We start from the raw sequence: 26,292 nt of genomic DNA on the forward strand, positions 1-26,292 counted from the left end.
AAGACTTTGTATTGAGCACATGAAAGGGTTATTTTTGGGAAAACATTGTCAAGATTAGCTTCTCATAATGGAACAATATTATTTGAGGTTTCGTTCGTGCAAAGAGGGCAGACTTTTTTTTGTTGCCTAGGTAATACCTGCAACACAAATATAAACTAGTAACACCCGTATTTACTACACCAATCTAGGTTAGAGTACGCTGAACCAGACTCTATAAAAGCTACACTCAAAAAACGACGATACGGTTAATGTTCACACTGGTCTCTTGAAAGCATGACTCGCTTTTATTTTTACCGTGACCAAGCAATAATTATTTGATTAATCACTCCTAAAAACTAAAAATTGATTTCAGTAAGTAAAAAAAAATTTTAATATATAAAAGTAAATTTTACTTATAAACAAAACTATCGTTGGCAGTTACCGTGAAAAATAATTAGGTAAGTATTTTATACGAACATACCCATGATTCGCTGGCCTTTCCGTCGCTGCCATAATTTTTAAGCAGGTGGGGATTTCATTGAAAATTTATATTATTCATTATTCCTTTTCAAGACAGGTTGTGGCTGTCGTGAAAGGTTGCTGGTTTGTCATTTTGGATACTTTGGTTTGCTTCCGCTACCTTGAAACTAGTATTTCAGTCAATTCTCAATCAATGTAGCATGCCCACCGATCGCGAGACTTAATTCATGTATGTTATGTTTGGTCTCGAAAACTTGAGAAGAGTAGATTAAAAGTAAAATAGCGAATTTTAGAAATTATTTTATTGTTGTAGAAATTATGCTTCATTTCAGCAGCTATTAGAAAACAAATCTTACGAATTGGGTAATAAACCGTTGCATTTACGATTAATGAGCACGTTTGTTGAAACTTTAATATGCGTTTCTTATAGCAAGATGTTGATGCCCAAGAAGAACCGAGTTGCAATATATGAAGCGCTATTCAAAGATGGAGTACTAGTGGCTGAAAAGAAACTTTCCATGGATAAGCATCCAGATATTGAAGTACCAAATCTGCATGTCGTAAAAGCAATGATGGTAAGAAATAGTTGAGTTGTTTTTATGACCTCTTCGTAAATGAATGTTTAGTGATGACATGTTGTATCCTATGTATTACTATGAAGGTTTGATTAGTCTTTCTGAGCACATTCATTCTCTTTATCTTTATGTTTGTTCTAACTTTCAGTATGAAAAACTTCATGCTTTTGTTGTTGTAGTCATTAAAGTCTAGAGGATATGTCAAGGAACAGTTTGCTTGGAGACACTATTATTGGTATCTCACCAATGATGGCATTGAATATCTTAGAGAGTTCCTCCATCTTCCAGCTGAGATTGTACCATCAACACTGAAACGTCAGCAGAGGGCAGATACTGCTAGACCACGAGGACGAGGTAAATGTTTTTGCTTAACATTTGTTACTATAGTTGGTGCGAACCTCTTTGCATTACCCAGTGTGTACACATTCTTTACAAATGTCACAGAAACACAGTCACGACCCATGGATGGCTCAGATAGAAGGGATTACCGCCGAGGACCTCCTGGTTCTGATAAAAAAGCTGACTCCGGTGCTGGTGCCACTACTGCTGGCGACATTCAGTTTGTAAGTGCTACTTGTATTATTTCATGCGTTCATAAACTGCTCTTGTGATGAGACTAGAAATCACTGATGTATAATGAAGCTTGTGATTAGTCTTTCTGAAGTATGCTTACATAATGAAGCATACTTAGCATTTTGAACTGTTGATGCTCATCTGTTGTTTGTGGTTGCAGAGAGGAGGATTCGGTGGTGGATTTGGACGCGGGAGTAAACCACCTGGTTCTGAAGAGTAATTTCTCTGTATATCAACATCACTAAAATATAGAATTATACCTCAACCTTCATTTTCCTTTTTCATACATAAACCAGTTTTAGGAAATCATGAAACCAACATATCCTTATTAATGTTATAAACAAAGAAAATATATATTTTAGCTGCTATTCAAAGCATTATAGCTGTCATTCTTGCCAGTTATCACAAATACCACATTAATGGCATGACTTATGGGGTGCTGATGGTTGTCAAATGAATTTTTTCTTCGTCACCGTTAGTAGTATTATCAACTAGTTTTTTAAAATAATTGAAGTTGTCCAGTTGGAAGTGTTTACAAAGGCTTGTAACATTTCCATAGTTTTAATGGACAAATATATATATATATATATATATATCAAGTACTATAGGTAATGACTTGAAAATGTCTGATATTTATATCTGTTGAATGAAAGGTTGTGCAAAGGCTGGCAAATTCCTTGAAAGGTTGAACATTTCAGTTAAACAATGAGAATACTGTTAGTGTTGACAGTCTAAATTTCATGAAATATGAGTTAAAACAAAATGCATGTTATCAGCTGCATCACTATGAGCTTCCACACTATCGCCTACAACAAAGCAGCTAATAGAAGCTAGTTAGGAACTCGCAACTGTTGATGTATTCGTTTGCTTAAATGATCATTTTTGTGAGCTAATAATAAATATGAGCACAAACATTGTATACATGATGAGGAAATATACTATTTTGTGCTATGAATGTTATGTAGTATTCTAAGAGGATATCGCTCAAGGGTTGTCTACTAATATTAAATGTAAAACATGAGGATTGTACATTTTATGTACTGGTAGGCCACAGTGCAGATGTCACTAAAATATACTCAGTATGGTGATAAGAAGTTATCGAGATCACATACTCTTGTTCATGCATTTACACATTTGAAAAGTACAGGAATACTGTATACTCCTGTACATTTACTCTTGATTCAGTGTTTTACTGGGTTAAGCTCTATCGTCCAATGAAGCCACTAAAGTCCAAAACGGATCAATTTTTGAATGTTTTCTGCTCCAATTTCACCAGTGGTTCACAAGTTCTTGCAATGCGGCTCTCTATCACTATAACCGGGGTGTATAAATCAGCTCATTGCATACCACAACATCGGTGTGTGAATCTATCAAAGTTGCTCTTGTCTATTACCAGAAATGTATCGTTGTGGCTCTTGTCTATTAATCTGTTATAATTGATGTTTGAAGCTTTCTGAACCTTTTACACCATAACCTTATACATTGCAGTGTTGATGGCGTAGATGACAGCGCATGACACAACGGTAATACGCTTTAGCTAAGAGTTATAAGCTAACTGCAGTTCAGTGGTAGCCAGATCTCCCTGAAGAACATACTGAGCATGCCCTTTTAGCATAATTTGTGTTCTTTATGTACGCAAATTTGAATATATGTGCTTGACATACTGCTGTGACTTGACTAAACCAGTGTTCAGCAAAAGATGGCAGCACCGAAGTTCCTTATGTATTGCCACTTAATATCATCACTAGTATCAAGTTATGGTGTACCTGTCTCTCCAGCAGTCCTCAGCTGCTAGATTGGGTAGTAAGATGATTTATCCAAATAAATAAATCCAATAAAAATACGGTAGTTGCTATTGTGGTACGAATTCATACATTCAAGTATTTATTGTTTTATATTTTGTTACGGTTATAGCCAATTTGACATATCATTAGTTCTGCACCCTCACACTCCATATCTAAACCTTAATAAAGCAAACTGGTTTAAGGTAGGCCTTTTTTGTCTGACCTTATAAAGGTCATGCTTTCTGGGTTGTGCTGACCGATTGCATCAGAGTTTTGTTGGAATATGTGCATAATTTTAGTTTTTGATGTTGCTTTGGCTAAAAATTTTGTATTTGAATATATTAATTTTTATTAGTAGAAAAACGGCAATTTACAATTTTCTTTTTGTTGTCTTTCAATTTCGTCATTAGTTTTTTTAGCGGGTGGAAATTTATAGAAGGTACCACAGAAGATAGATTTTAGATATGGTTACATGAACTCAATATACAATGAGTGAATGACCATCTAAAAATTAGCCTAGTATACAAGTAGCCATCTGTATTTACAGAAGCAGCTAGCTGTTTGGAGTTGTAGTACCTTGTTTCCAATGTTTGGGTTTATTGAACATACTAATGTGGTACATCATTTCTAGAGAATTACGTATGTAGTACAACCTGTTTTACAGCCTGTGTACTCTTAAATGACACTAGCAAAATATATCATACAAATTTAAAAAGGTTTTAATGACATCATGGCTAGGGATTGTCCTACATGCCACTCTGTGTAAGTTCGATGAGTCAACCATTAGCATTTAATACTTAGGTAGGCAGTCATACTAGAGCTGTGCATAACCTAAAATAGTTTCAATTTAGTTTAAGTTTCAAATAGTTCTATTTAGAACAAGCCACTTTATTTTGTATAGAATAATATATTTACAATATATTTATATTTGAATAAATACATATTACAGTCAATGGGTGCTTAATACAATCAACTGTTCTCTGTGAGGCTTCTCTTGCGCTGCTGGGCTGGTGCCAGATAGTTCTAACAATCTAACTATATAGGGTAGAGCCCCGCTTTTTCTAGAGGCCAGCCAGTTCTCATAGTGTCAATCGTGCTCTCGATCAGGCTGGTCGTTCTCTCGGCTGGGTCAGCCCTTCCTCTTTTTGGCTGGGTAGGTTCGGGCAATCTCCCTCTCAGCCCGCCGAGGACAAGTTGTCTTCTTGTCAGATGAAAGATGCTGTAGCTGGCCAATTGGGCCGATCTGGAGGTTGGTCGACATCCTCCCCAATAGCCAAAGTAGTTATATGGTGACAGAACTAAGGCTAACATGTAGGTATGTTAAGCTTGATCTCTAGTTTACGATAACATCTCAGTTACTTTGTCTATTTGGATCCTTATACATTTCAATCACATTGTTAGCTTTCAGAGTTCGAATGCTGCTGACCTTAGGAGTTGTAGCATGTTTTATAAGCACTTCCAGGATACCAGTACCTCCATTTTTAGTTACAGCATTTCCACCTTTCCGGTTCATAAATGTAACAATTTGAAGCCGGTCAGTTTTTAGGCGCTGAGGTTGAATGTAAGGTCAAAAGGTCGTGTAAAGTTGAATATAGCAGCATGTTAACCAGGTCAACCCTTAGCTCACATTGCTAGCCTAAAAGCGTTCTCCGACACGATACAGTTTTCTTTTGGATACGATTCATGTATTTTGTACCCAATGATCTGCCCTTTGCTTCCTTTTTAGAAAAACAACAGGCTGTTACGCTTGGAATCGAAATTCAAGTTTAGCACAAAGCGCCAGGCTCTTTGAAATTTCTAAGAGCAGATGCCCTGAGCAAGCTTGTAATCTACTATATAAACGGCAATCGTTGTGTGTGTGCGAGCGTGCGTGCGTGCGTGAGTGCGAGCAAGCGTGCGTGCGTGTGTGTGTGTTTGTGTGTGTGACTGCCAAAACGTAAGAACAGATTGATTCTTGTAGAGAAAGAGACCGAATTCGCAGAGCAGCAGCTAGACGAGCAGAAACTGTAGAGCAAACACAGCTACACTTACACCGAAACAGAATTGCAGCTGTTAAAAAAGCAGAAACCGCTGAACAAGCGTAGTCATCGAGAGCAGACCAGAATAGATGCTGCAGCTGCTAGTAGTGCAGAGACCGCTGAGTCGACCCAGCAGCGACTCAAACGGCTCAGAGCAGCCGCTACAGCGGCCAGACGTGCAGATGCAGCGGCGACAAGAACATGATGCTCTAGCTACAACAGCTGCTCGGCGAGCTGAATTTCCAGAGCAGATGCAACGGCAACAACAGCAAGATGCACTAACTACAGCAGCTGTTCAGCCAGCTGTACGTTGCCCGCTCCGGAGTAGGCACAAGCCAAAAACTGTTTGTTCATACGCCCAACCGAAAAACAAACAATGTTGTCTATCCACGATTGTTGCGTTGAATTAGCATTGTGATATTTTTATGTCATGCTTGCATTGAATTAACGTTATGTTATTGTTATGTCATGCTATGTCTTTCATGTTCTATTATACCTATACATATTATCCACATGCAGCATTTTCTAACTTATTTTTCAGTATATACATGCATATATTTTCATGTATTCATTTTCCTTATTGTATCTCATGAAAAGCTATCATTTTGGCGTTGTTTTTTATTGTAAGGTGCTAATGCGGCATCTGCCTTGACATCATACTGTCTGTGGTGTTATACATGTAAATTTTACTGATAGTAAATTTTATCAACACAACCATATTACTGTTGCACTGTTTGTATATATCATGTCAAAACACAGGCTATAGATGAAGAACTGGTGAGCCCTGATTAGTGTTTTAAGCATGTAGGAGTCTCCATTCAGTAAATGCTGATGATAGCAAAATATTGTGTAGAGTTTCTTAAAACATGCAAAAATTTTCAATACTGCCAGTTTGAAGAACTTCAGTTTGCCTAGCAATGTCAATCTCATTATCAGTTCTCTGTACAAAAATAGGACAACTCCGATTTGAGTGGTTCGAGACTGATGCATTGTAGACTGGCTGTCAAACGCATTGCAGATTTCCCCAACATGATTGGCGTGTATGACTGCATATGTGTATAGCCTGGTTCCCATATACGTCGCAAAGCACCGGCGGTAATATCGTGCAGCAAAACACTTGCGGTGCTCGGCGCAGTTTAATGTTCACATAAAAGCCACATTGTAATAATATCGTAAACATAATTGCGTAATCAAATAAAATGTTCGCTAGCCATGCCGTTCTTATAATGGTGACCTTCACCCGTACAGTGCATTTCGGGAAGGCTTTGCCTGCGGCTGTTTGCGAAATTTGAACAGCGCTAAACTATTGCGATGCCGCCGGCAACTTTGGGACCTTAGTATATGCAATGCTGTGCTTCTTCGTCTTGTTTCGTTAAGGCCAATGTGTTTCGCCTCACAATATCAACAATAATTTTCTCAAATTTAAAATTTGGCGATTTGTGTACTGATTATATACGTTATCAAAAGATATACGGTGCATCGTATATCCATTTCGTAATTGACGTACTTGCTATTTATTTCTCATCTACATTTAGTTCTCCACTAATTTATTCCAGCAGCTCTGATTACTTTTTCTCAGCTACACTATGTTTCTTTGATTATTATTTGATACCTTGCGTTCCACAATCATTAAATACGAACTAAATATTTTCTTTTATTTATTCAAGTCTTTTATGTTATTACGTTATTTCTTTGAATTAAAATAACTTTCTCAATCAGTTCTGTTTAAGTTCATTTTTTCGCATGAATATTTTCCAAATTTTTTAATTAACATTTATTTTAATATCGATATAGTATACTAATTACTAGTTATTATTAGTAACACACGTCTTTCACAAAAGTTCCTAACAGTTTTCACTTTGTGTATTAGCTTACACATTATTCCTTCTAAACCTAACATATTAGTAATTCGTAATTAATTTCACATTTTACAATTTGTAAGATTATCTGTTAGATTATCTGTAAGATTTACTGTAAGATTTATCATGTAAGATTAAAAGTATCAGTTATTCCTCACTCTCTTATATTGACATACATTTACATACTTTGAGAAATATATATATATATAGATGTATAGAATTACATTCTTTTACTACATTTATAAACTTTTTATAACTTTTAAAGTTTATAATATAAGTTTTAAAAGTTTGTTTCATTATCGTTATTATTTCAACTTGCATTTTTTTAAACATAATTTGAGTATCGCGTTTGAAATTTAAACATTGTTCATTTTCCTATCACTGTTATTGTTACTTAGTTAGTTTCCAATCTTTATTAATAATATTAATTTTTCATTCAACCATTTTTGGCAGACATTGTTCTAATAAAATTTCAACTACAAAATACTACCATATTCTGTAATTTTTGTTTAATTGATCTATTAAATATTATTTATTGCCTCAAAATAAAAAAACTTGCAAATTTTTCCAGAGCAACGTCGGGTATTCATCTAGTCTACTATAAATACATGGCACAGGAAGCAAGTATGACTCACATGTATGATGCAATCTACTATAAATACATGACACAGGAAGCAAGTATGACTCACATTTATGATGCAATCTACTACAATAACAAGACTATTTTACAGTAATAGATGTATCTACATGTACATGTACAAATTCTAAAATCTCAAATAACCACTTATTTTATTATCTGCGAGCTGTAAGCCCGGTGATGCCTGGATTTCTTTCATTGTCAATTAGATAGACAGCAGGTCGGTGTTTAATAGGTTCTCAGGAACCCGACAGAGAATATAAAACCACATATTTTTAGCGACTCGATGGAAGGCACGAAGGATATGCCTTACGAGGTTTAGATAAAGTTGGCCATTAAATATGGATACGAATAGTGTTTGTGCGGACTAACAGACAGACACCACAACAGAAGGGTTCATTAATATAGATGAGTTGTATAGACCCATTACATTCTCAAGCCTTTGCATTACACATACAAAGGCTTGAGAATATGTTGCTAACTACAATGTACATGTATGTTGCAACATCTGTTACTGGCTAATAGTTCTGCTTACTAATTTGAGATTGTACTTCATGTTTGTGCTTGATCTTCATGTTCCCAAAGGCGCGAGTACCAACTTGCAAAAAGCTAATTCATCTGAATTCTATTTAAGTAACAAATAACACTTTTTACCTCTTTTAAGTGTTTTGCAGTCTGTTTAGCACAGTAAAAGTGAACCAGGTGCACAAAAGATGTTAAAAAACAAACTTTTTGATTTTATTGAAATTAGGCAAAATTCATCACTCACAATGTTTTTATTACAAAATGTAGGCCTAAACTGTAAAATATTTTACAGTAAATTTTTCCAAAAGTAAAGTTCACTGAAAAGCATTTAATTTAGAAAATTTTATGCCAATGAAAATTGCAGTGAAGGAATGACTGCTTTAGTGACAGCATTCTATCTAGTCATAATCATGGAAACAGTCAGTTGTTGGGTTTTTTAAATAGTCCGTTTGTTGACAATGGCTGGTGCTGAGTCTAAATTGATGGCGACATTCTAGTATATTTGTTCACTAATTTCAAACCCACGTTACCTTTGGATGCAAAAAACAACTCATATGAAGTTAAAATAATACATGAGCTGCAACAGTATGTTTTTTTTCAAATTCTCATGGAGAGGGTGACTAGAATAGGCAATATTTAATAATCTGATCAACAAAAAATGCTTGCAATATAATAATACAGTACTAAGTCTTGCAACAAATGATGTGCGGCAGAAAAAGAACAAATTTTTAAATTCGGTGAGTCTTTTTTCAGACAAAAAATGCATGTTTACAGTAAATTAAGTTGTATCCTGATCATTGATCAGCGTCAAAGTTTAGTCCACAAAAGCAGCAATCGCAGAAAGGCCAGTGCCAAGGTAAATGCCCTTCAATAATTATAAGACACCAATGTATTTGCGTTGAATTACACAGTGAAGGTTTGTCTTCTCTCGTACTTGGGATAAACCTTGAAGCCAACCAAACTTTCCCTGCCATTTTTAAGTACCTAAGGCTTTGACCAAACAATACAAGGCCAAAGGCACAGGAAATTCAAGCTGAACATAAAATATTAAAATCATTAATGTAAATCTAGATCAAGTTAAAAATTATTCAGAGCTCTTCCTCAATCGCACAGGAATTATATGCTTTGGATAAAGGTAGACAAAGACATTATAGTAGATTTCTGAATAGTCAGCGGTGGCTGACAGCCGTAACACTTTACCATCAAAAGTTCTTTTATGACTGGCCGAGTTCAGTTTGTCAAACATCTCCTGAAGGAATAAAATATTTGGCTAAAATACATTTTGGATAACGTAACTTGTTGATGAATTTGTCTACTCCTCGCTACACAGGACAGTGTGGCTCCTTTCTTTTCTCAGTTGCTGTCCCAATTATTTATTCTAAAAAAATGCGCTTTGTTTACAGTTCAATAAATACTAATGCTGCCTTTAGATAGCATGGTTTTTAATAAATTTAAAAGAAAATAATACACAGAGATGAGTCAAAAAAGCGTATGAAAAATATGAATAAATCTGCCTAACCAATTTTTACTTTGGTTTATGGAGCTAAAGCCTAGGAAGCCTAAAAATCTCACTGATATGTTGATCTCTTCAATTCAGCGAATACAAAAAATTTTAAACCGAATGCTCAGAACTATTATTAACAAAAATAGTCTATAAGAGCAACCATAGAAATGACTAGTACAAAAGATTTACCTGCGGAAATGTGATTATTTAGGCTAAGAAAAATTGTTAAAAATACTGAAGTTATTTTCTTGTCAGTACAATTGAAACTTAAAATCAGCAATGAGTAATTTGGTAACCTTAGTGATTTTGTAAAATAATAAACTAATACAGTGCATATAGTTCTGAGTCAGCAACATAAAAAGTGTACAATTTATAAAGCATGAAGTTTGTTGAAAAAGTTTGTTTGGTTTGATGACAGACTTGTTGTTATTTTTGTGGAGTAGCATTTGAATATGTTTAAAATACTTATGACAATGGATTATGGCTAATAGAGTACTCATATGGGATGCAACAGCGTTGTCTGACTAAGTTTAAAGATTTATAAATTTTATTTAAAGAGTGTTGGTGTGACCAATAGTAGCCATGGTTTAACTAACACTGTAGTAGTATGGCCATAGTTCAATTAGTAGTAGTATAGTCATAGTTCAACTAGTAGTAGTATAGTCATAGTTCAACTAGTAGTAGTATAGTCATAGTTCAACTAGTAGTAGTATAGTTATAGTTCAACTAGTAGTAGTATAGTCATAGTTCAACTAGTAGTAGTATAGTCATATTTCAAGTAGTAGTAGTATAGTCATAGTTCAACTAGTTGTAGTATAGTCATAGATCAACTAGTAGTATAGTCATAGTTCAACTAGTAGTAGTATAATAATATTTCAACTAGTAGTAGTATAGTCATAGTTCAACTAGTAGTAGAATAATCATAGTTCAACTAGTAGTAGAATAATCATAGTTCAACTAGTAGTAGAATAATCATAGTTCAACTAGTAGCAGAATAATCATAGTTCAACTAGTAGCAGAATAATCGTAGTTCAACTAGTAGTAGAATAATCATAGTTCAACTAGTAGCAGAATAATCATAGTTCAACTAGTAGTAGTATAGTCATAGTTCAACTAGTAGTAGTATAGTCATATTTCAAGTAGTAGTAGTATAGTCATAGTTCAACTAGTTGTAGTATAGTCATAGATCAACTAGTAGTATAGTCATAGTTCAACTAGTAGTAGTATAGTCATATTTCAACTAGTAGTAGTATAGTCATAGTTCAACTAGTAGTAGAATAATCATAGTTCAACTAGTAGTAGAATAATCATAGTTCAACTAGTAGTAGAATAATCATAGTTCAACTAGTAGTAGAATAATCATAGTTCAACTAGTAGTAGAATAATCATAGTTCAACTAGTAGTAGAATAATCATAGTTCAACTAGTAGCAGAATAATCATAGTTCAACTAGTAGCAGAATAATCGTAGTTCAACTAGTAGTAGAATAATCATAGTTCAACTAGTAGCAGAATAATCATAGTTCAACTAGTAGTAGTATAGTCATAGTTCAACTAGTAGTAGTATAGTCATATTTCAAGTAGTAGTAGTATAGTCATAGTTCAACTAGTTGTAGTATAGTCATAGATCAACTAGTAGTATAGTCATAGTTCAACTAGTAGTAGTATAGTCATATTTCAACTAGTAGTAGTATAGTCATAGTTCAACTAGTAGTAGAATAATCATAGTTCAACTAGTAGTAGAATAATCATAGTTCAACTAGTAGTAGAATAATCATAGTTCAACTAGTAGTAGAATAATCATAGTTCAACTAGTAGTAGAATAATCATAGTTCAACTAGTAGCAGAATAATCATAGTTCAACTAGTAGTAGTATAGTCATAGTTCAACTAGTAGTAGTATAGTTATAGTTCAACTAGTAGTAGTATAGTCATAGTTCAACTAGTAGTAGTATAGTCATATTTCAACTAGTAGTAGTATAGTCATAGTTCAACTAGTAGTAGAATAATCATAGTTCAACTAGTAGCAGAATAATCATAGTTCAACTAGTAGTAGAATAATCATAGTTCAACTAGTATTAGAATAATCATAGTTCAACTAGTAGCAGAATAATCATAGTTCAACTAGTAGTAGTATAGTCATAGTTCAACTAGTAGTAGTATAGTTATAGTTCAACTAGTAGTAGTATAGTCATAGTTCAACTAATAGTAGTATAGTCATATTTCAAGTAGTAGTAGTATAGTCATAGTTCAACTAGTTGTAGTATAGTCATAGATCAACTAGTAGTATAGTCATAGTTCAACTAGTAGTAGTATAGTCATAGTTCAACTAGTAGTAGAATAATCATAGTTCAACTAGTAGTAGAATAATCATAGTTCAACTAGTAGTAGTATAATCATAGTTCAAGTAGTAGTATAGTCATAGATCAACTAGTAGTATAGTCTATAGTCAATAGATCTATTTTCTATTGTCATGACTACATCTTAATGCTAGAGTAAAAGAGTTAATCGAAATATCTATTGTTTAGTTTGAGCTGTGTATTGTAAAACAGCATAAAGTTACTGTGCTATGCTGTTTTGACAAACTGTGATAGAGATGCTGACCTTATATGCTGTCTGTAAAATACCAGTTGTAAAGTGTGTTTTTGCCGTCAGTAAAAACTTTATTTTTAAAAATTGCTCAGTAAATATTAATTTGTTAAGCTTATGTTCAGCATGCTACTAATTTTGAGATGTATGTTACATTTTTTCGAAGCTTTGTTACAAATAAACAAAAATTTAGATCAGCTCAAAACTTAGTTTACCTTTCCGGTATTTAGTTCAACATATAGTTAACTGTCTAACTTTCCTGTATCTAGTTCAACATATAGTTAACTGTCTTACTTTCCTGTATCTAGTTCAACATATAGTTAACTGTCTTACTTTCCTGTATCTAGTTCAACATATAGTTAACTGTCTTACTTTCCTGTATCTAGTTCAACATATAGTTAACTGTCTTACTTTCCTGTATCTAGTTCAACATATAGTTAACTGTCTAACTTTCCTGTATCTAGTTCAACATATAGTTAACTGTCTTACTTTCCTGTATCTAGTTCAACATATAGTTAACTGTCTTACTTTCCTGTATCTAGTTCAACATGTAGTTAACTGTCTTACTTTCCTGTATCTAGTTCAACATATAGTTAACTGTCTTACTTTTCTGTATCTAGTTCAACATGTAGTTAACTGTCTTACTTTCCTGTATCTAGTTCAACATATAGTTAACTGTCTTACTTTCCTGTATCTAGTTCAACATGTAGTTAACTGTCTTACTTTCCTGTATCTAGTTCAACATATAGTTAACTGTCTTACTTTCCTGTATCTAGTTCAACATATAGTTAACTGTCTTACTTTCCTGTATCTAGTTCAACATGTAGTTAACTGTCTTACTTTCCTGTATCTAGTTCAACATGTAGTTAACTGTCTTACTTTCCTGTATCTAGTTCAACATATAGTTAACTGTCTTACTTTCCTGTATCTAGTTCAACATGTAGTTAACTGTCTTACTTTCCTGTATCTAGTTCAACATGTAGTTAACTGTCTTACTTTCCTGTATCTAGTTCAACATATAGTTAACTGTCTTACTTTCTTGTATCTAGTTCAACATATAGTTAACTGTCTTACTTTCCTGTATCTAGTTCAACATGTAGTTAACTGTCTTACTTTCCTGTATCTAGTTCAACATGTAGTTAACTGTCTTACTTTCCTTTATCTAGTTCAACATATAGTTAACTGTCTTACTTTCCTGTATCTAGTTCAACATATAGTTAACTGTCTTACTTTCCTGTATCTAGTTCAACATATAGTTAACTGTCTTACTTTCCTGTATCTAGTTCAACATATAGTTAACTGTCTTACTTTCCTGTATCTAGTTCAACATGTAGTTAACTGTCTTACTTTCCTGTATCTAGTTCAACATATAGTTAACTGTCTTACTTTCCTGTATCTAGTTCAACATATAGTTAACTGTCTTACTTTCCTGTATCTAGTTCAACATATAGTTAACTGTCTTACTTTCCTGTATCTAGTTCAACATATAGTTAACTGTCTTACTTTCCTGTACCTAGTTCAACATATAGTTAACTGTCTTACTTTCCTGTATCTAGTTCAACATGTAGTTAACTGTCTTACTTTCCTGTATCTAGTTCAACATATAGTTAACTGTCTTACTTTCCTGTATCTAGTTCAACATATAGTTAACTGTCTTACTTTCCTGTATCTAGTTCAACATATAGTTAACTGTCTTACTTTCCTGTATCTAGTTCAACATATAGTTAACTGTCTTACTTTCCTTTATCTAGTTCAACATATAGTTAACTGTCTTACTTTCCTGTATCTAGTTCAACATATAGTTAACTGTTTTACTTTCCTGTATCTAGTTCAACATATAGTTAACTGTCTTACTTTCCTGTATCTAGTTCAACATATAGTTAACTGTCTTACTTTCCTGTATCTAGTTCAACATATAGTTAACTGTCTTACTTTCCTGTATCTAGTTCAACATATAGTTAACTGTCTTACTTTCCTGTATCTAGTTCAACATATAGTTAACTGTCTTACTTTCCTGTATCTAGTTCAACATATAGTTAACTGTCTTACTTTCCTGTATCTAGTTCAACATATAGTTAACTGTCTTACTTTCCTGTATCTAGTTCAACATGTAGTTAACTGTCTTACTTTCCTGTATCTAGTTCAACATATAGTTAACAGTCTTACTTTCCTGTATCTAGTTCAACATATAGTTAACTGTCTTACTTTCCTGTATCTAGTTCAACATGTAGTTAACTGTCTTACTTTCCTGTATCTAGTTCAACATATAGTTAACTGTCTTACTTTCCTGTATCTAGTTCAACATATAGTTAACTGTCTTACTTTCCTGTATCTAGTTCAACATATAGTTAACTGTCTTACTTTCCTGTATCTAGTTCAACATATAGTTAACTGTCTTACTTTCGCATCAACCAATTGCTACAAACAAACTCTCGATGACCCATTTTTAAGCTGCCCTGTCCTGTCCATAGACCTATTAACTATATAGTATAGCTAATAGGTCTATGATCCAATCACTCAAAATGTGAGCTTAAAGGTTGACTTGCAACAAAATTCACATTGCAGTTATTTGATAACAAAAGATTCACCATGTCTTACTCTGTCGTGTTGTAGGTGCAAAATATGTGGGAATGTGATTACAAGCTCTTAAAAGCTCAAAATTAACAGTTAATCGCAGCCACACGAGACCGCCGTAGTTTGGATTCTCTTTCCAAAACGGCTCAAATGTGACGTAGTTGTTACAGGATGGCTTCTGTTTACACTTTCATACAACCTTATTCGTCGAAATATTTTCACAAATATACTTCAAGCATTCAATAAAACCATGGCTATTGTTCTTATGTGTCTATTTTATCGTCATTGTAATGCTGTCACTTTTAGCAGTGATATCTTATAACTTACTGTAAAAATTTGCTAAACTTTTTAACCTTAGCTCAAAGGAGTACACATCATTGTCTGATAAACATGACAAGCCTGTTGGTCACCTATGATAATCGAAAAGTGCTGCAAAAATTATTTGCGAAGTATTGGGTCACATGATCAGATTACGACTTGACAATTAGTTCAAGCCGAAACAAAACTGTAAAGTAGCGAGCATCTATATTTGATACGGGGTTTTCGGTAAAACCCGAAGTGTTTGTCATAAACTAGTGCTACGATAAGCTTATATTGAGCTTTTTATTGGCCTTTCAATTCACGTGAGAACATCATGTGACAAGACAATAACCAAACTATCATGACTACGTCAGAGAAATAAAGAGATTCCAATCTACGGCGGCTTTTCGTTTTTGAGCTTTTAAGAGCTTGTAATCACATTTCCACATATTTGGCACTCACAACACAATAGAGTAAGACATGGTGAATCTTTTGATACCAAATAACTGTAATGAGAATTTTGTTGCTAGTCAACCTTTAACATGAGCTGTGTTATCGACAAACACGCGTTTAACTCGCTCACCTAGATAAGGGAGACGTATCATATGCTGACAAGGTGGCAGCCCTAACTCGGTTGTATCCATGCATATTGGCCGGATCAAGCTCTCTCTTAATTCTTCAATGCCGGTCGCTTGTCCTCAGGCCATTTCTCAAGCTTTGCTTGCTTGCCAAAGATTTTTTTCATCGACGCCTCGGAAGTTATTTCCAGCTCTTGATTTGGTGCAGCTGAAAGATTATAGAGACCAGATTTATTGTTTTTCAGGTCATTTTGAGTTAAAATATGTAGGTTACAATGGTTCCTATAGGTTATAATTAGCTGAAATCAGCGAGACCTAGCTGATAACTGGCCTACATATTGACCCACGGTTTAACCAAACTTGTGTGCCTTAGTTCTATAAATACTTTTCGTATTGGCATTATGCCCTACTTATCGGTTTCTTATTCAGTAATTCAAATGCACCTGGAGGTGTTGCTAGACATGGAAATGCCCAAAACTTCTATAACTTTGCCAACATTATAACAATCAACTACCAAAGTTCAGCATTTTGCTCACAAGGGTTATCTGCAAACTGAATAAATATCAGACAGGATGGTTTTTGTCAGCAATGACCTCGTCATATTGATATGCTCATGTAAGTATCGAAGACCGATGCACCATTTGCCCTTTGCGATTTGCCAGCAAAAAATTTATATTCTTTATTTTCCTTCTGAAGTGCCTATTCATCCACAGGAACACATAAACACAAGACATAGACACAGGAGTTAATGCGAGGATTATGATGATATTTCAGAGTAATAGTGAGTTAGAGAATGATAGAAATTTAAGTTGATTCAGATTGATGAGAATGTCTCGAAAGGAATTCGAAAAAAATGAACGAATAGGCACTTCAGAGTTCAGAAGGAAACAAAGAATATAACTTTTCCACTGGCAAATGGCACACCGGTCTTTGATATGTAAGGATTCCACTTCATCCGGATCTATTTTGCCAAATGTTTGTACTCATGTCTTTTAAATATAACGGCAACACAACTGTCTGAATACAATAAATGCCCCCTCAACTTTGAATGCAAACCCTTCTGTTCATGCTGCCCTCTCTAGGAATAACAAGCATACAAGTGATAAAAACATAATGGCCTTGTAGGATACTTTACAGGTGATTAAATGTGTTCATCTAAAGTCTGCTAGAATTATGTATAAGAAATATTTAGGATGCACAGTCTCTGTAGCAAAAAAGTAATATAATATAAGATAGTTTAATTTACGGTTGAGAAATGAATAAGCCTTATTTATCACACTGTCTAGTCTGAGACCACAAGCACCAACTTTCTTTGCACACCTTCCCAAGAACTCCTGTTAGTTTATCACTGGCTATTATCATTAGCTTTTCCTAGATGAAGTACTATATACATGCTTCAAGATGCTTAGCTGATGTCGCATAGCTAAAGCTACGTTCATAAACGCTGTCATACAAGCTATATTACAAATAATTTATAGTTTAAAATTTGCTGCTCAATGTTTTTTTTGGCTGTTTTGCTGTAAAGTATTTTAGACTGATTTTTTCATTATTATTATATAATACACTGCCTTGCCTCAATTAATACTTGACATTTTTAACCCCAGTTGGGACGTACAATATAACCCATGATGCACCAGTAATATGCAAAATGTAGTCATTGTGTCTTAGCCTCGGTCTCATGTCAGCAGGTAGGGTGCTGTATAGAATTCTATACAATACTCTACCTGCTGGCAGCTGTGCATGACACTGCTAGGTCACTTGAAATTTTTCTTTTGTAATTTTTTTGGTTTATTTATTTTGTATTATTTTGCATTTCTCTGTTTTTAATGAATACATTGATTATGCAGATCAAAGTAGTTATCAAGTAATTGTCTCAAGTATTGGCGAGAAGTTAGTATACATAATTTGCTATAATACTATACAGTATGAAAAATACACTTAAATAAATATGTTACTTATTTATTAAAAGTTTTGTATAAAGTTGACAATAAAAGAATACTGAACACTGGTGGATATAAAAGCATTATTCCATGTACATGTACAATACCATTGCCATGAAATACTGTACCGTAGTTTTTATAAGGAATCATCTTGCTTGCTGGCTTATTTCTTCAACATCTAATTCTGGTTATTCAACGTAAATCTAGGGCTGGCTGCTGAAATAAAACTTAGTTGTTAGCATGCGACCTGGTTGTTGGAATGGAACCTATCATTGGAATGGCGCCTGGTCATTGAAATTTGATCTGGTCATTGGAATAGAACCTGTTTGGTAGGAAGAAACCTGGTTGTTTAAACAGATCCTTGTCACCAGAAAGAAACCTGGTTATTGGAAGAACCTAGTTATTCAAATGGAGCCTGATTGAATGAACAGAACCTAGTCGCTAAGTGAGGGAGCATGGGATAGTACTCTGAACATAATCTTGATTCCACTCTTGACTTGAACCTATTATTAAATATATTAATGCTACGACCTAAAATTGCCCTTGAATTGTTACAAAATGCGTAGATACTGTTTTGACCAGATAGCAGCAGCTAGGGCTGCAGTTGTTTAAGGCTATTGAACTAGGTGTTGATTCATTACTAGTAGGTACTCCACCACCTTCTCTAGTGTCCCCACTAACCGCAGCATTAGTGACCAGTGCCAACTTTTATAAGGCCGCCCACATCTCCAATTCAAACATCTTGTTGTCCCGTCGAGTTAATCCTCATCTTCCATAAACATATTTCATGTAGCCCGCACTATATCTATACTGACAAAGCATTTCTAGTGTCAATTTCTTTGGATTTAAACCCCAAAATTCTGTGGAAAGTAGACTACAACTGAGTGCAAAACATTGTTTTGTGAATTTGGAGTTGTCTTCCCTAATTAATTGTTTTATCATTAACGAATGTTTCAGCTCTGAGTCATACATACATGTACATGTATTTGCTTTTTTGCAAATGTGGTTAAAGGTAGATGTTAGTAGATGATGAGCTGTCTTTTAGCCCCTAACAAGTAAACAACACTTTGGTTATTGATACAGATTTCTGGTTTAAATATTGATAACCCTGCGTGATTTTTAAAATAAAAATTAGAAATCATAATCAGAGTATTGAATTATAATAAAAAGTAACATCTGGTTTAAATTTGGTCTATTTATAATATGATGTACTGTTCTAGGGGTGGTACCTCTTGCCCCCTACCTCATCATTTTAATCTCTCCCATTATTATAACTACCAAGCTTTATAGATTTCTATCGTGAAAATCCATTAGTTCTAAGATAGCTGAAGGCTTAATCTTAATAATGCATGTATTTCTTCAATTTTGACTTCTGCTAGTGACTAGTCGTTCTAGACAGAGCAATCGAAACACTCTGGAATAGGTAGATGCTCATAGATTTACTATTAAGATGTCTCCGGTGCTAATCAGGTCCAAGTGTTTTGGATACATTCAAAGGTCAATATCTGGGTATGTATATTACAGTATCTCAATTACATATTACATCTCATGTTTGTCATCGGTGTTAATTAGCGGTTTATATGAATGTTATTCTCTATTGAGGAGTCATGGCTGTAACAGTATTATTTGTAATCTTTTTAGCTTAATTTGTATTGCATAAATATATAACTTGACAAAGTTTTTATGGACAAAGTTGTATTATTGTTTTATCATTATTATTATTAGATAATTAATGATGAGTAGTTATTAATATGGATTGTTAGTATGATTAATAAATAAAATCGGTGTCATCAAAACTTGAAACTTCTATTAATATCAATAAAAGTTCCAAAGTTTTGCAGAATTGTCGTTAAAAAAGGCAAGTGAAATACGTAGCAAGTGTGCAGCAAAGATCACAATTCTATCTTTTTAAAACCTTTTGATTTTTTTTCTACAAATTACTGAATATGGTTTTAAAACTGAATCAATATCACTGTATGTAAAATCCTTACACACACCGTGTAACCTCATTAAAATAGGATTTGCCTTCTCTCTCACAAGTGATCAAACTTTGCATACCTGTAAGTATGTACATCACTGACAGTTTTCTCAAATGCGACAAAAAATAATGTACATCCACTCCTAGCTAGTCCACCCCTATTATCTGCCATAAAACTAAGAATATGAAAACTGGACGCTAGCAAATACCCAGGTAAGCGCAAAATGCCTTTTATAACTTTTGCCGACCAATCCACTGCTCAGTATTTTAGAGATGCTTGTTTGTTGGGAATAACTCATACGGAACCTGTATAACGATAATATTAGCTGTATGAATTGACCGAAATAGTGAACGCAAAACAACATCAATTTCCTTGAAATCAATTAACCCACCGATTCTGGCAAAGAGTTTATAAAGCCATTCTTGCACCTGTTTGGCGGTTTGGGGGCTCGCCTAATTTCACTTAGTAGAGTCGAGCATAAAATCTTTTGAGCTCTCAATATTTGGTCTGTTGGAATTGAGTCGAGCTATGTACAAGTACCTGTCAACACAGCTCTGATTACACTTCATAAGTCCATCTACTAAATAAGATTTCAGCACAGGTGACAATGGGGCTATGATGTATTCAGTATGTTCTGCAAATCATGTTTTGCAATATCTTAAACAATATTATTTTATTATAGTTTTTACAAGCCAAAACATTTTCATCTCAGCATAAAGTTTTTATTAAAACATTCATCCAAGTCATGGCCACTCACATAGTTTCAACTCATATAATGGGACAAATTAATCTATTGCAGCAAACTCAAAGGAAACATATCATGGTTTGTAAACAGAAACCATCTTGTAACAACTACGTCCCATTTGAGCCGTTTTCGAAAGAGAATCCAAACTACGACGGCTCGAGTGGCTGCGATCAACTGTTCGTTTTTGAGCATTTAAGAACTTGTAATCACATTTCCACATGTTTGGCACCTACAACACAATAGAGTAAGACATGGTGAATCTTTTGATACCAAATAACTGTGATGTTGTTTGGTAAATTTTGTTGCAAGTCAACCTTTAAGAAACGATGATTCGTGATAGCAAAAAGTTACAATTTTACTAATTAGTAAATGTATTCATGAGTACTAAAATTATTACCTTTAGTGTAATATATATATGAGACTCAAAGTTAAAGATAACTTTACTTCCATTCTCCTATCTCTCTTATCCGCTCTAGCCATAAGCTGTCTGCCCCAAACTTCAACCACCTGATGCTCAGAAAACTCGGAGTCACCTTCGCAGGAACTGAAAGCATTGTTACAATTCTGATGTTCGTCAATAAAACGTGTCGATGCAGTAGCCTAATTCAGTAAATTAGCAATGTCAATAAATTCAGTAGATATCAATGTTCATGTGCAATCTAGTAATTGAGTAAAATCCTTTACTTCGTGATCCCAGACAACTCGTTTCGTACTGATGATTGGCTAAAGAAGAGATCTTATATTTATCGCTCATGGACTCTTTTCATATGTATGACTATACAAGTCATGAATAAAGCACCCGCTCGAATCTGAACGCTTCAAAAAATGATCTCATTCAAGCGCTTATATCTCTAGACAGGGTTAGTCTACAAAGACAAAAATGACATCAAATTGTAGCTGATGTTTTAGCCTTTTATTGGTCTCAACTTCATTTGATCGACTTTTTTAATGCAATCACATCTTTAACACAACAGAGTGATACTAATGGAATAAAGTTACACTTGAATGCAAATGTTTTATAAAAAATAATGTAATGCCAATAATAATGTTAACATGAATGATGACAGTAAGAATAATAATGGCACTAATACTATTAATGTTGATGATAATAATATCAACATCATTAGGCATAAACAAAAGGAGTGAATGACTTCCTCTTCAGAAAATGAGTACGCGATTAGGATACATTTAGTATTAGAATTTTATTAAAAATTAAAGTGGTTAAAAATTAAAATATAATTAATATAAATGTAGGTAAGAATCAATATAGATTTAATATTTTATATTCTGTGAAATGCCTGATTTTCATTGGTTAACCAGAAATAAGGTAATGAATATTGGGCATTTGCATCAGACATCATCTTCAGTTAAACCAATGATTTCTTTTTTCATATACGCGTATTATTCTTAAATGTTAATAAGATATCCTTAAATAAACCTGATATCTTTAAAATTTCAAATTTTACTAATTCTCTTCATTGAACAATCCACAGTGAGTCGCAATATTTCACAAGTAAAGTTGGTAGAGCGGAGCCCTCTTCACAATTTCTCATTAGTTTATGAGTCGAAGGGTGGAACTAAAGTCTAATAATAGAAACGCTGCCCTTGTCAACAGACATGGCTCTATTACCAGATTTATTTTACGCTCTGTGTTGTAACATTGTAACATTTCTGGAACTTGTACTCGTGGTAACACCAAAAGGAAATTGTCCCATAAAGGATCAGACTTGAAAGGATGCACAATGTAAATCTACGAAGTTGTTTTATTGCTCTCACCTGCTAATCATGGCTTTGTGTTATTAATATTTGCAAAAAATCTCTATTATATACTATTTAGTCAGCAATATAACTTGTGAATAGCACCAAACGGGTATCGGCCATTGCTTGATTCATTGAAACCAAAATTCCTATGCAACTGGACATTGTGAATAGAAGTGAATGAGGTCACAGATGACTAGGAGAGACTTCATGAGGTCACAGATGGATCCACACAATACTTTTATAGTATACAACACTATACGTCAAGCTTACTGAGTTGAATACATTATAAACTGAAAAAGTTTCAAAATTTCTTTCAAAAATAGTAAATGTCATACTACTTTCTTGCTGACCGTATATTTTATAATAACAGTAAGGATATGCTTTAAATTTATTTGAATTAGAATAAAGTTGAGCTGATTGTAACCTCTATAAAACTGTTATACAGCTTTACTAGTTGAATGCCTGGCGTGGCCCGGGCAATAAAAGTCTTTGCACAGGAAACTTATTGTTATTCAACATATAACGGTTACCACTCTAACTTTCAATTTTCATATCATGAAAAAAAGTGTTGGTGCCGGTTAAATAAATTAAGAGAAAAAATAAAACAACTGTAAAGGTTTTCAAACTTTGTCAAATAATTGTAACTTCATATTATGAGGGAAATGTTTTGTGCCGGTCAAATAAGTTAAGAAACAAAATAAAACAACTATAAATGTGTTTAAATGTAAATGAGAAATAATGAGCAAGTAATAGCTAAATTAAGTCTGTTTTGCTACGATTACAATAGAAGATGATTTGGTAATGATACAATTTTTGTACTTTTTGGACTATTAACTTCACCCCTATACAAGTCGCATCTGCTTTATTTTCAAAAAATCCGATAATAAAATAAAACATAGGCTGCACCTTTTGTATAGGCAGCAGAACTCATGACGGTGCTTTTTAACGCGGCAGCAACTTTGCTGGTTAATACGGAATAGTACCGTTAGACATTGTTTCGCTTTTTCTTTCACCACTAGAAGCGCACTAACCGGAGATTCTGGTTAATGCGCCCTAGCAGTGAAAGAAAAACTGCAGAATAGCCGCACCCTTATATAAGCCGCATGGCTCAAAACATCAGAATAAGTAGCAGCTAATAGTCTGAAAAGTACGGCAAAACAAACTGAGAAAATAAAATAAAAATCCTGAATATGTTGAATTATTAATAACAGTTTGTGCATATAAGCGTGTGTATAAAAAGTTACTGCTCCAGCAGAAGATATCCTTCAAAATTTTGAATACGACAATATTGGCTCCTCTCGAAACTGGTACAAATATAAAAACGAGAAAAGGGTGTAGACAGTATATAGTAAGGGCTTTGAATCGTAACAGCCTTTGTAGGCGAGTGGTTAGACATTTGGATTGCAAACCTGCAGTTGCGATAATCGTGAGTTGAAATCTAGCATGATGGATTTTAATTGGTTTTAATTCTAAGATTTTAATAGCTATAGCTGGACAGATATTCAAACTATCGACTAACAAACATTGAGACTTATATATATAGATGGAAACTACTTATAAGATAAAGTTTTGCCATTGATTGTGGTTACAAGGTGCTCTCAAAGCCACACTAACTAGCAGACCTCTGGCCTAGCTGTAGTTGGTAAAATCTTTTACGGAGTTAAAAGTTGTGACTATTAGAGACTGTAAGTAGAATCGTCCTACCTTGTTATCTACTATACATAGCGTCATTATGTCATTATTTTTACAATTTACTGCAATCAGAAACTTCGTTGGTTGACCCCAACCCCTCCTGTTAATAACATTAATATAGTCAGTTTCACTAAATCTGCTATGCTATAGGAAGGCAACTTCCAACTAATCTTGCTCAGATGTTTCTGTTTATATCTGTTACCATAGTTTTCATATTTTCTGAGCTGATTTGTTATATTAACAGTTTTAAAAACTAAAAGAGTATCAATAAATTTGAATACAAATTATTAAGCAATTTGTATTGATGACAAAATGCCATGTTATAATGCATCATGCCATCAAAAAGTATTTGTATTCCTGGTGAGCTGGCTTCTCTCATGATCTAGTTTATTGATGCTGAACAGTAAGCTAATGTTAGTCATATGCTAGAAGCCTGGTGTCAATATTACTCTACGGTATTACTAACTGTGTTAATAAGTAATATTATTTGTAAAAAAGATTCTTGGTTAAAAAGGATAGTAACACAATAAAAAATGCTACTGCATTAGCTACTACAAGTTACATTTGAATGCTAATGTTTTATGAAAAAAATAATGTAATGCCAATAATAATGGTAACAAGAATAATGACAATGAGAATAATAATGACACTAACAATAATAATAATAATACTAATGGTGATGATAATAATATCAATATATATTAGGCATAAACAAAGTTATGTAAATAACTTTCTTGGCAGAAAATGAGTCCGTGAATAAAATACAACTCGTATAAGAACTTTGTTAAAATTGCAGTAGTAAAAAATTACAATATAATTAATATAAATGTATGTAGGATCAATATAAACTTAATATTTTATATTTTGTGAAATGCCTGATTTTCATTGGCAAATCAGAAATAAGGTAATGGTTGTTAGGCATTTGCATCAGACATCTTCTTCAGTTAAACCAATGATTTTTTTTTTCATGTACGCGTATTATTCTTGAATGTTAATGAGATATCCTTAAATAAACCTGATTATATGTAGCAATATGCAATTATTATGGTGGTTTTATCTTTAAAATTTCAAATTTTACTAATTCTTTTCATTGACCGATCCACAGCAAGTCGCAATATTTCACAAGTAAAGTTGGTAGAGCGGAGCCATCTTCACAGTTTCTGATTAGTTTATGAGTCGAAGGGTGGAACTAAAGTCTAATAATAGAAACGCTGCCCTTGTCAACAGACATGGCTCTATTACCAGATTTATTTTATGCTCTGTGATGTAACAAACATTTCTGGAACTTGTACTCGTGGTAACACCAAAAGGAAATTGTCCCATAAAGGACCAGACTTGAACGGGTGTAGGACTGTTGGAAGGCTACTCATGGTTTTGTGTTATCAATATTTGCAAGAAATCTATATTATATACTATTTACTCAGCAGTATTACTTGTAAATTGCATTGAACTGGCATCAGCCATCGCTTGATTCATTTAGTCATCTAGAAAAACCAAATTACTATGCGACTGGACATTGGGAATAGAAGTAAATATCTCTGTTTCTATGCTGCCAACACAGTTCATGGCTACTAACAAAGTTGAAAAATAGAACATCAGGTTAATCCACAAAGAAATGCAATTTTTAATAGATGTATCTATCATTGGCTTTTTTTGTTTAATGATATTCATTCATAGATGTATGCATACATAAAAAAGTGTTACTGTATCAACATCGGCTCATAGATTATAACAGTATATGATCATAACTGTATATCAGTATGCAGTATATCTCATAACAGCGTTTGATAGATGTATCTATATACGTATATATATATAAATCATAAGTGTATAAATTTTACACCCACACATAGACTGCTGCGTATTCTAAATGTAGTTGGTGTTTCAGCTTTGAAATATTCTAGCTCTCTACTTATATCAGTTATAATTAATATATAATATAAACAATGTTAGATGATTATTGTAGGTTCTATTTATAAGCTGTGTTTAACCAATGTCTGTTCTATCCATTATATTTCTTACATTCTAATATTATATATATATATACTCTTTTGTTTGCAATAATTTCTTTTCAAAAGATTTTTGTTTCAAATTATGCTGACAATAATAAAACGAAAAAAGAAAAAAAGGGTAACAGTTAGTTAACAATGATATTTTTAAAATAATCGGTAGCGGCTGTATGCAATTGGTTCATATCACGTAA

At 33.6% G+C, this 26,292-nt stretch overlaps 2 protein-coding genes across 2 annotated transcripts in view; both read left to right on the forward strand.

Annotated features, from left to right (window-relative positions):
• LOC137410522 (lanosterol synthase-like) overlaps window positions 1-26,292 on the forward strand; it is a 294,280-nt gene that overhangs the window by 150,253 nt on the left and 117,735 nt on the right. The window lies entirely within an intron of this gene.
• LOC137386000 (small ribosomal subunit protein eS10-like) lies at window positions 458-1,872 on the forward strand. The gene is made up of 5 exons (XM_068072643.1): window positions 458-505; window positions 890-1,034; window positions 1,214-1,388; window positions 1,479-1,597; window positions 1,768-1,872. The coding sequence occupies exons 2-5, from the start codon at window positions 894-896 to the stop codon at window positions 1,825-1,827; spliced, it is 495 nt and encodes a 164-aa protein (XP_067928744.1). The 5' UTR covers window positions 458-505; window positions 890-893; the 3' UTR covers window positions 1,828-1,872.

Source organism: Watersipora subatra, chromosome 1 (assembly GCF_963576615.1).
Source record: "Watersipora subatra chromosome 1, tzWatSuba1.1, whole genome shotgun sequence".
NCBI lineage: Eukaryota > Metazoa > Bryozoa > Gymnolaemata > Cheilostomatida > Watersiporidae > Watersipora > Watersipora subatra.

What these genes read in the sequence shown, in the direction of transcription:
- LOC137386000 (XM_068072643.1), top strand. Translation starts at nt 894, where the DNA reads ATGTTGATGCCCAAGAAGAACCGAGTTGCAATATATGAAGCGCTATTC. An exon ending in ATGTCGTAAAAGCAATGATG is followed by an intron (nt 1,035 to 1,213) that starts GTAAGAAATAGT and finishes TTGTTGTTGTAG; the next exon opens with TCATTAAAGTCTAGAGGATA. An exon ending in CTGCTGGCGACATTCAGTTT is followed by an intron (nt 1,598 to 1,767) that starts GTAAGTGCTACT and finishes TTGTGGTTGCAG; the next exon opens with AGAGGAGGATTCGGTGGTGG.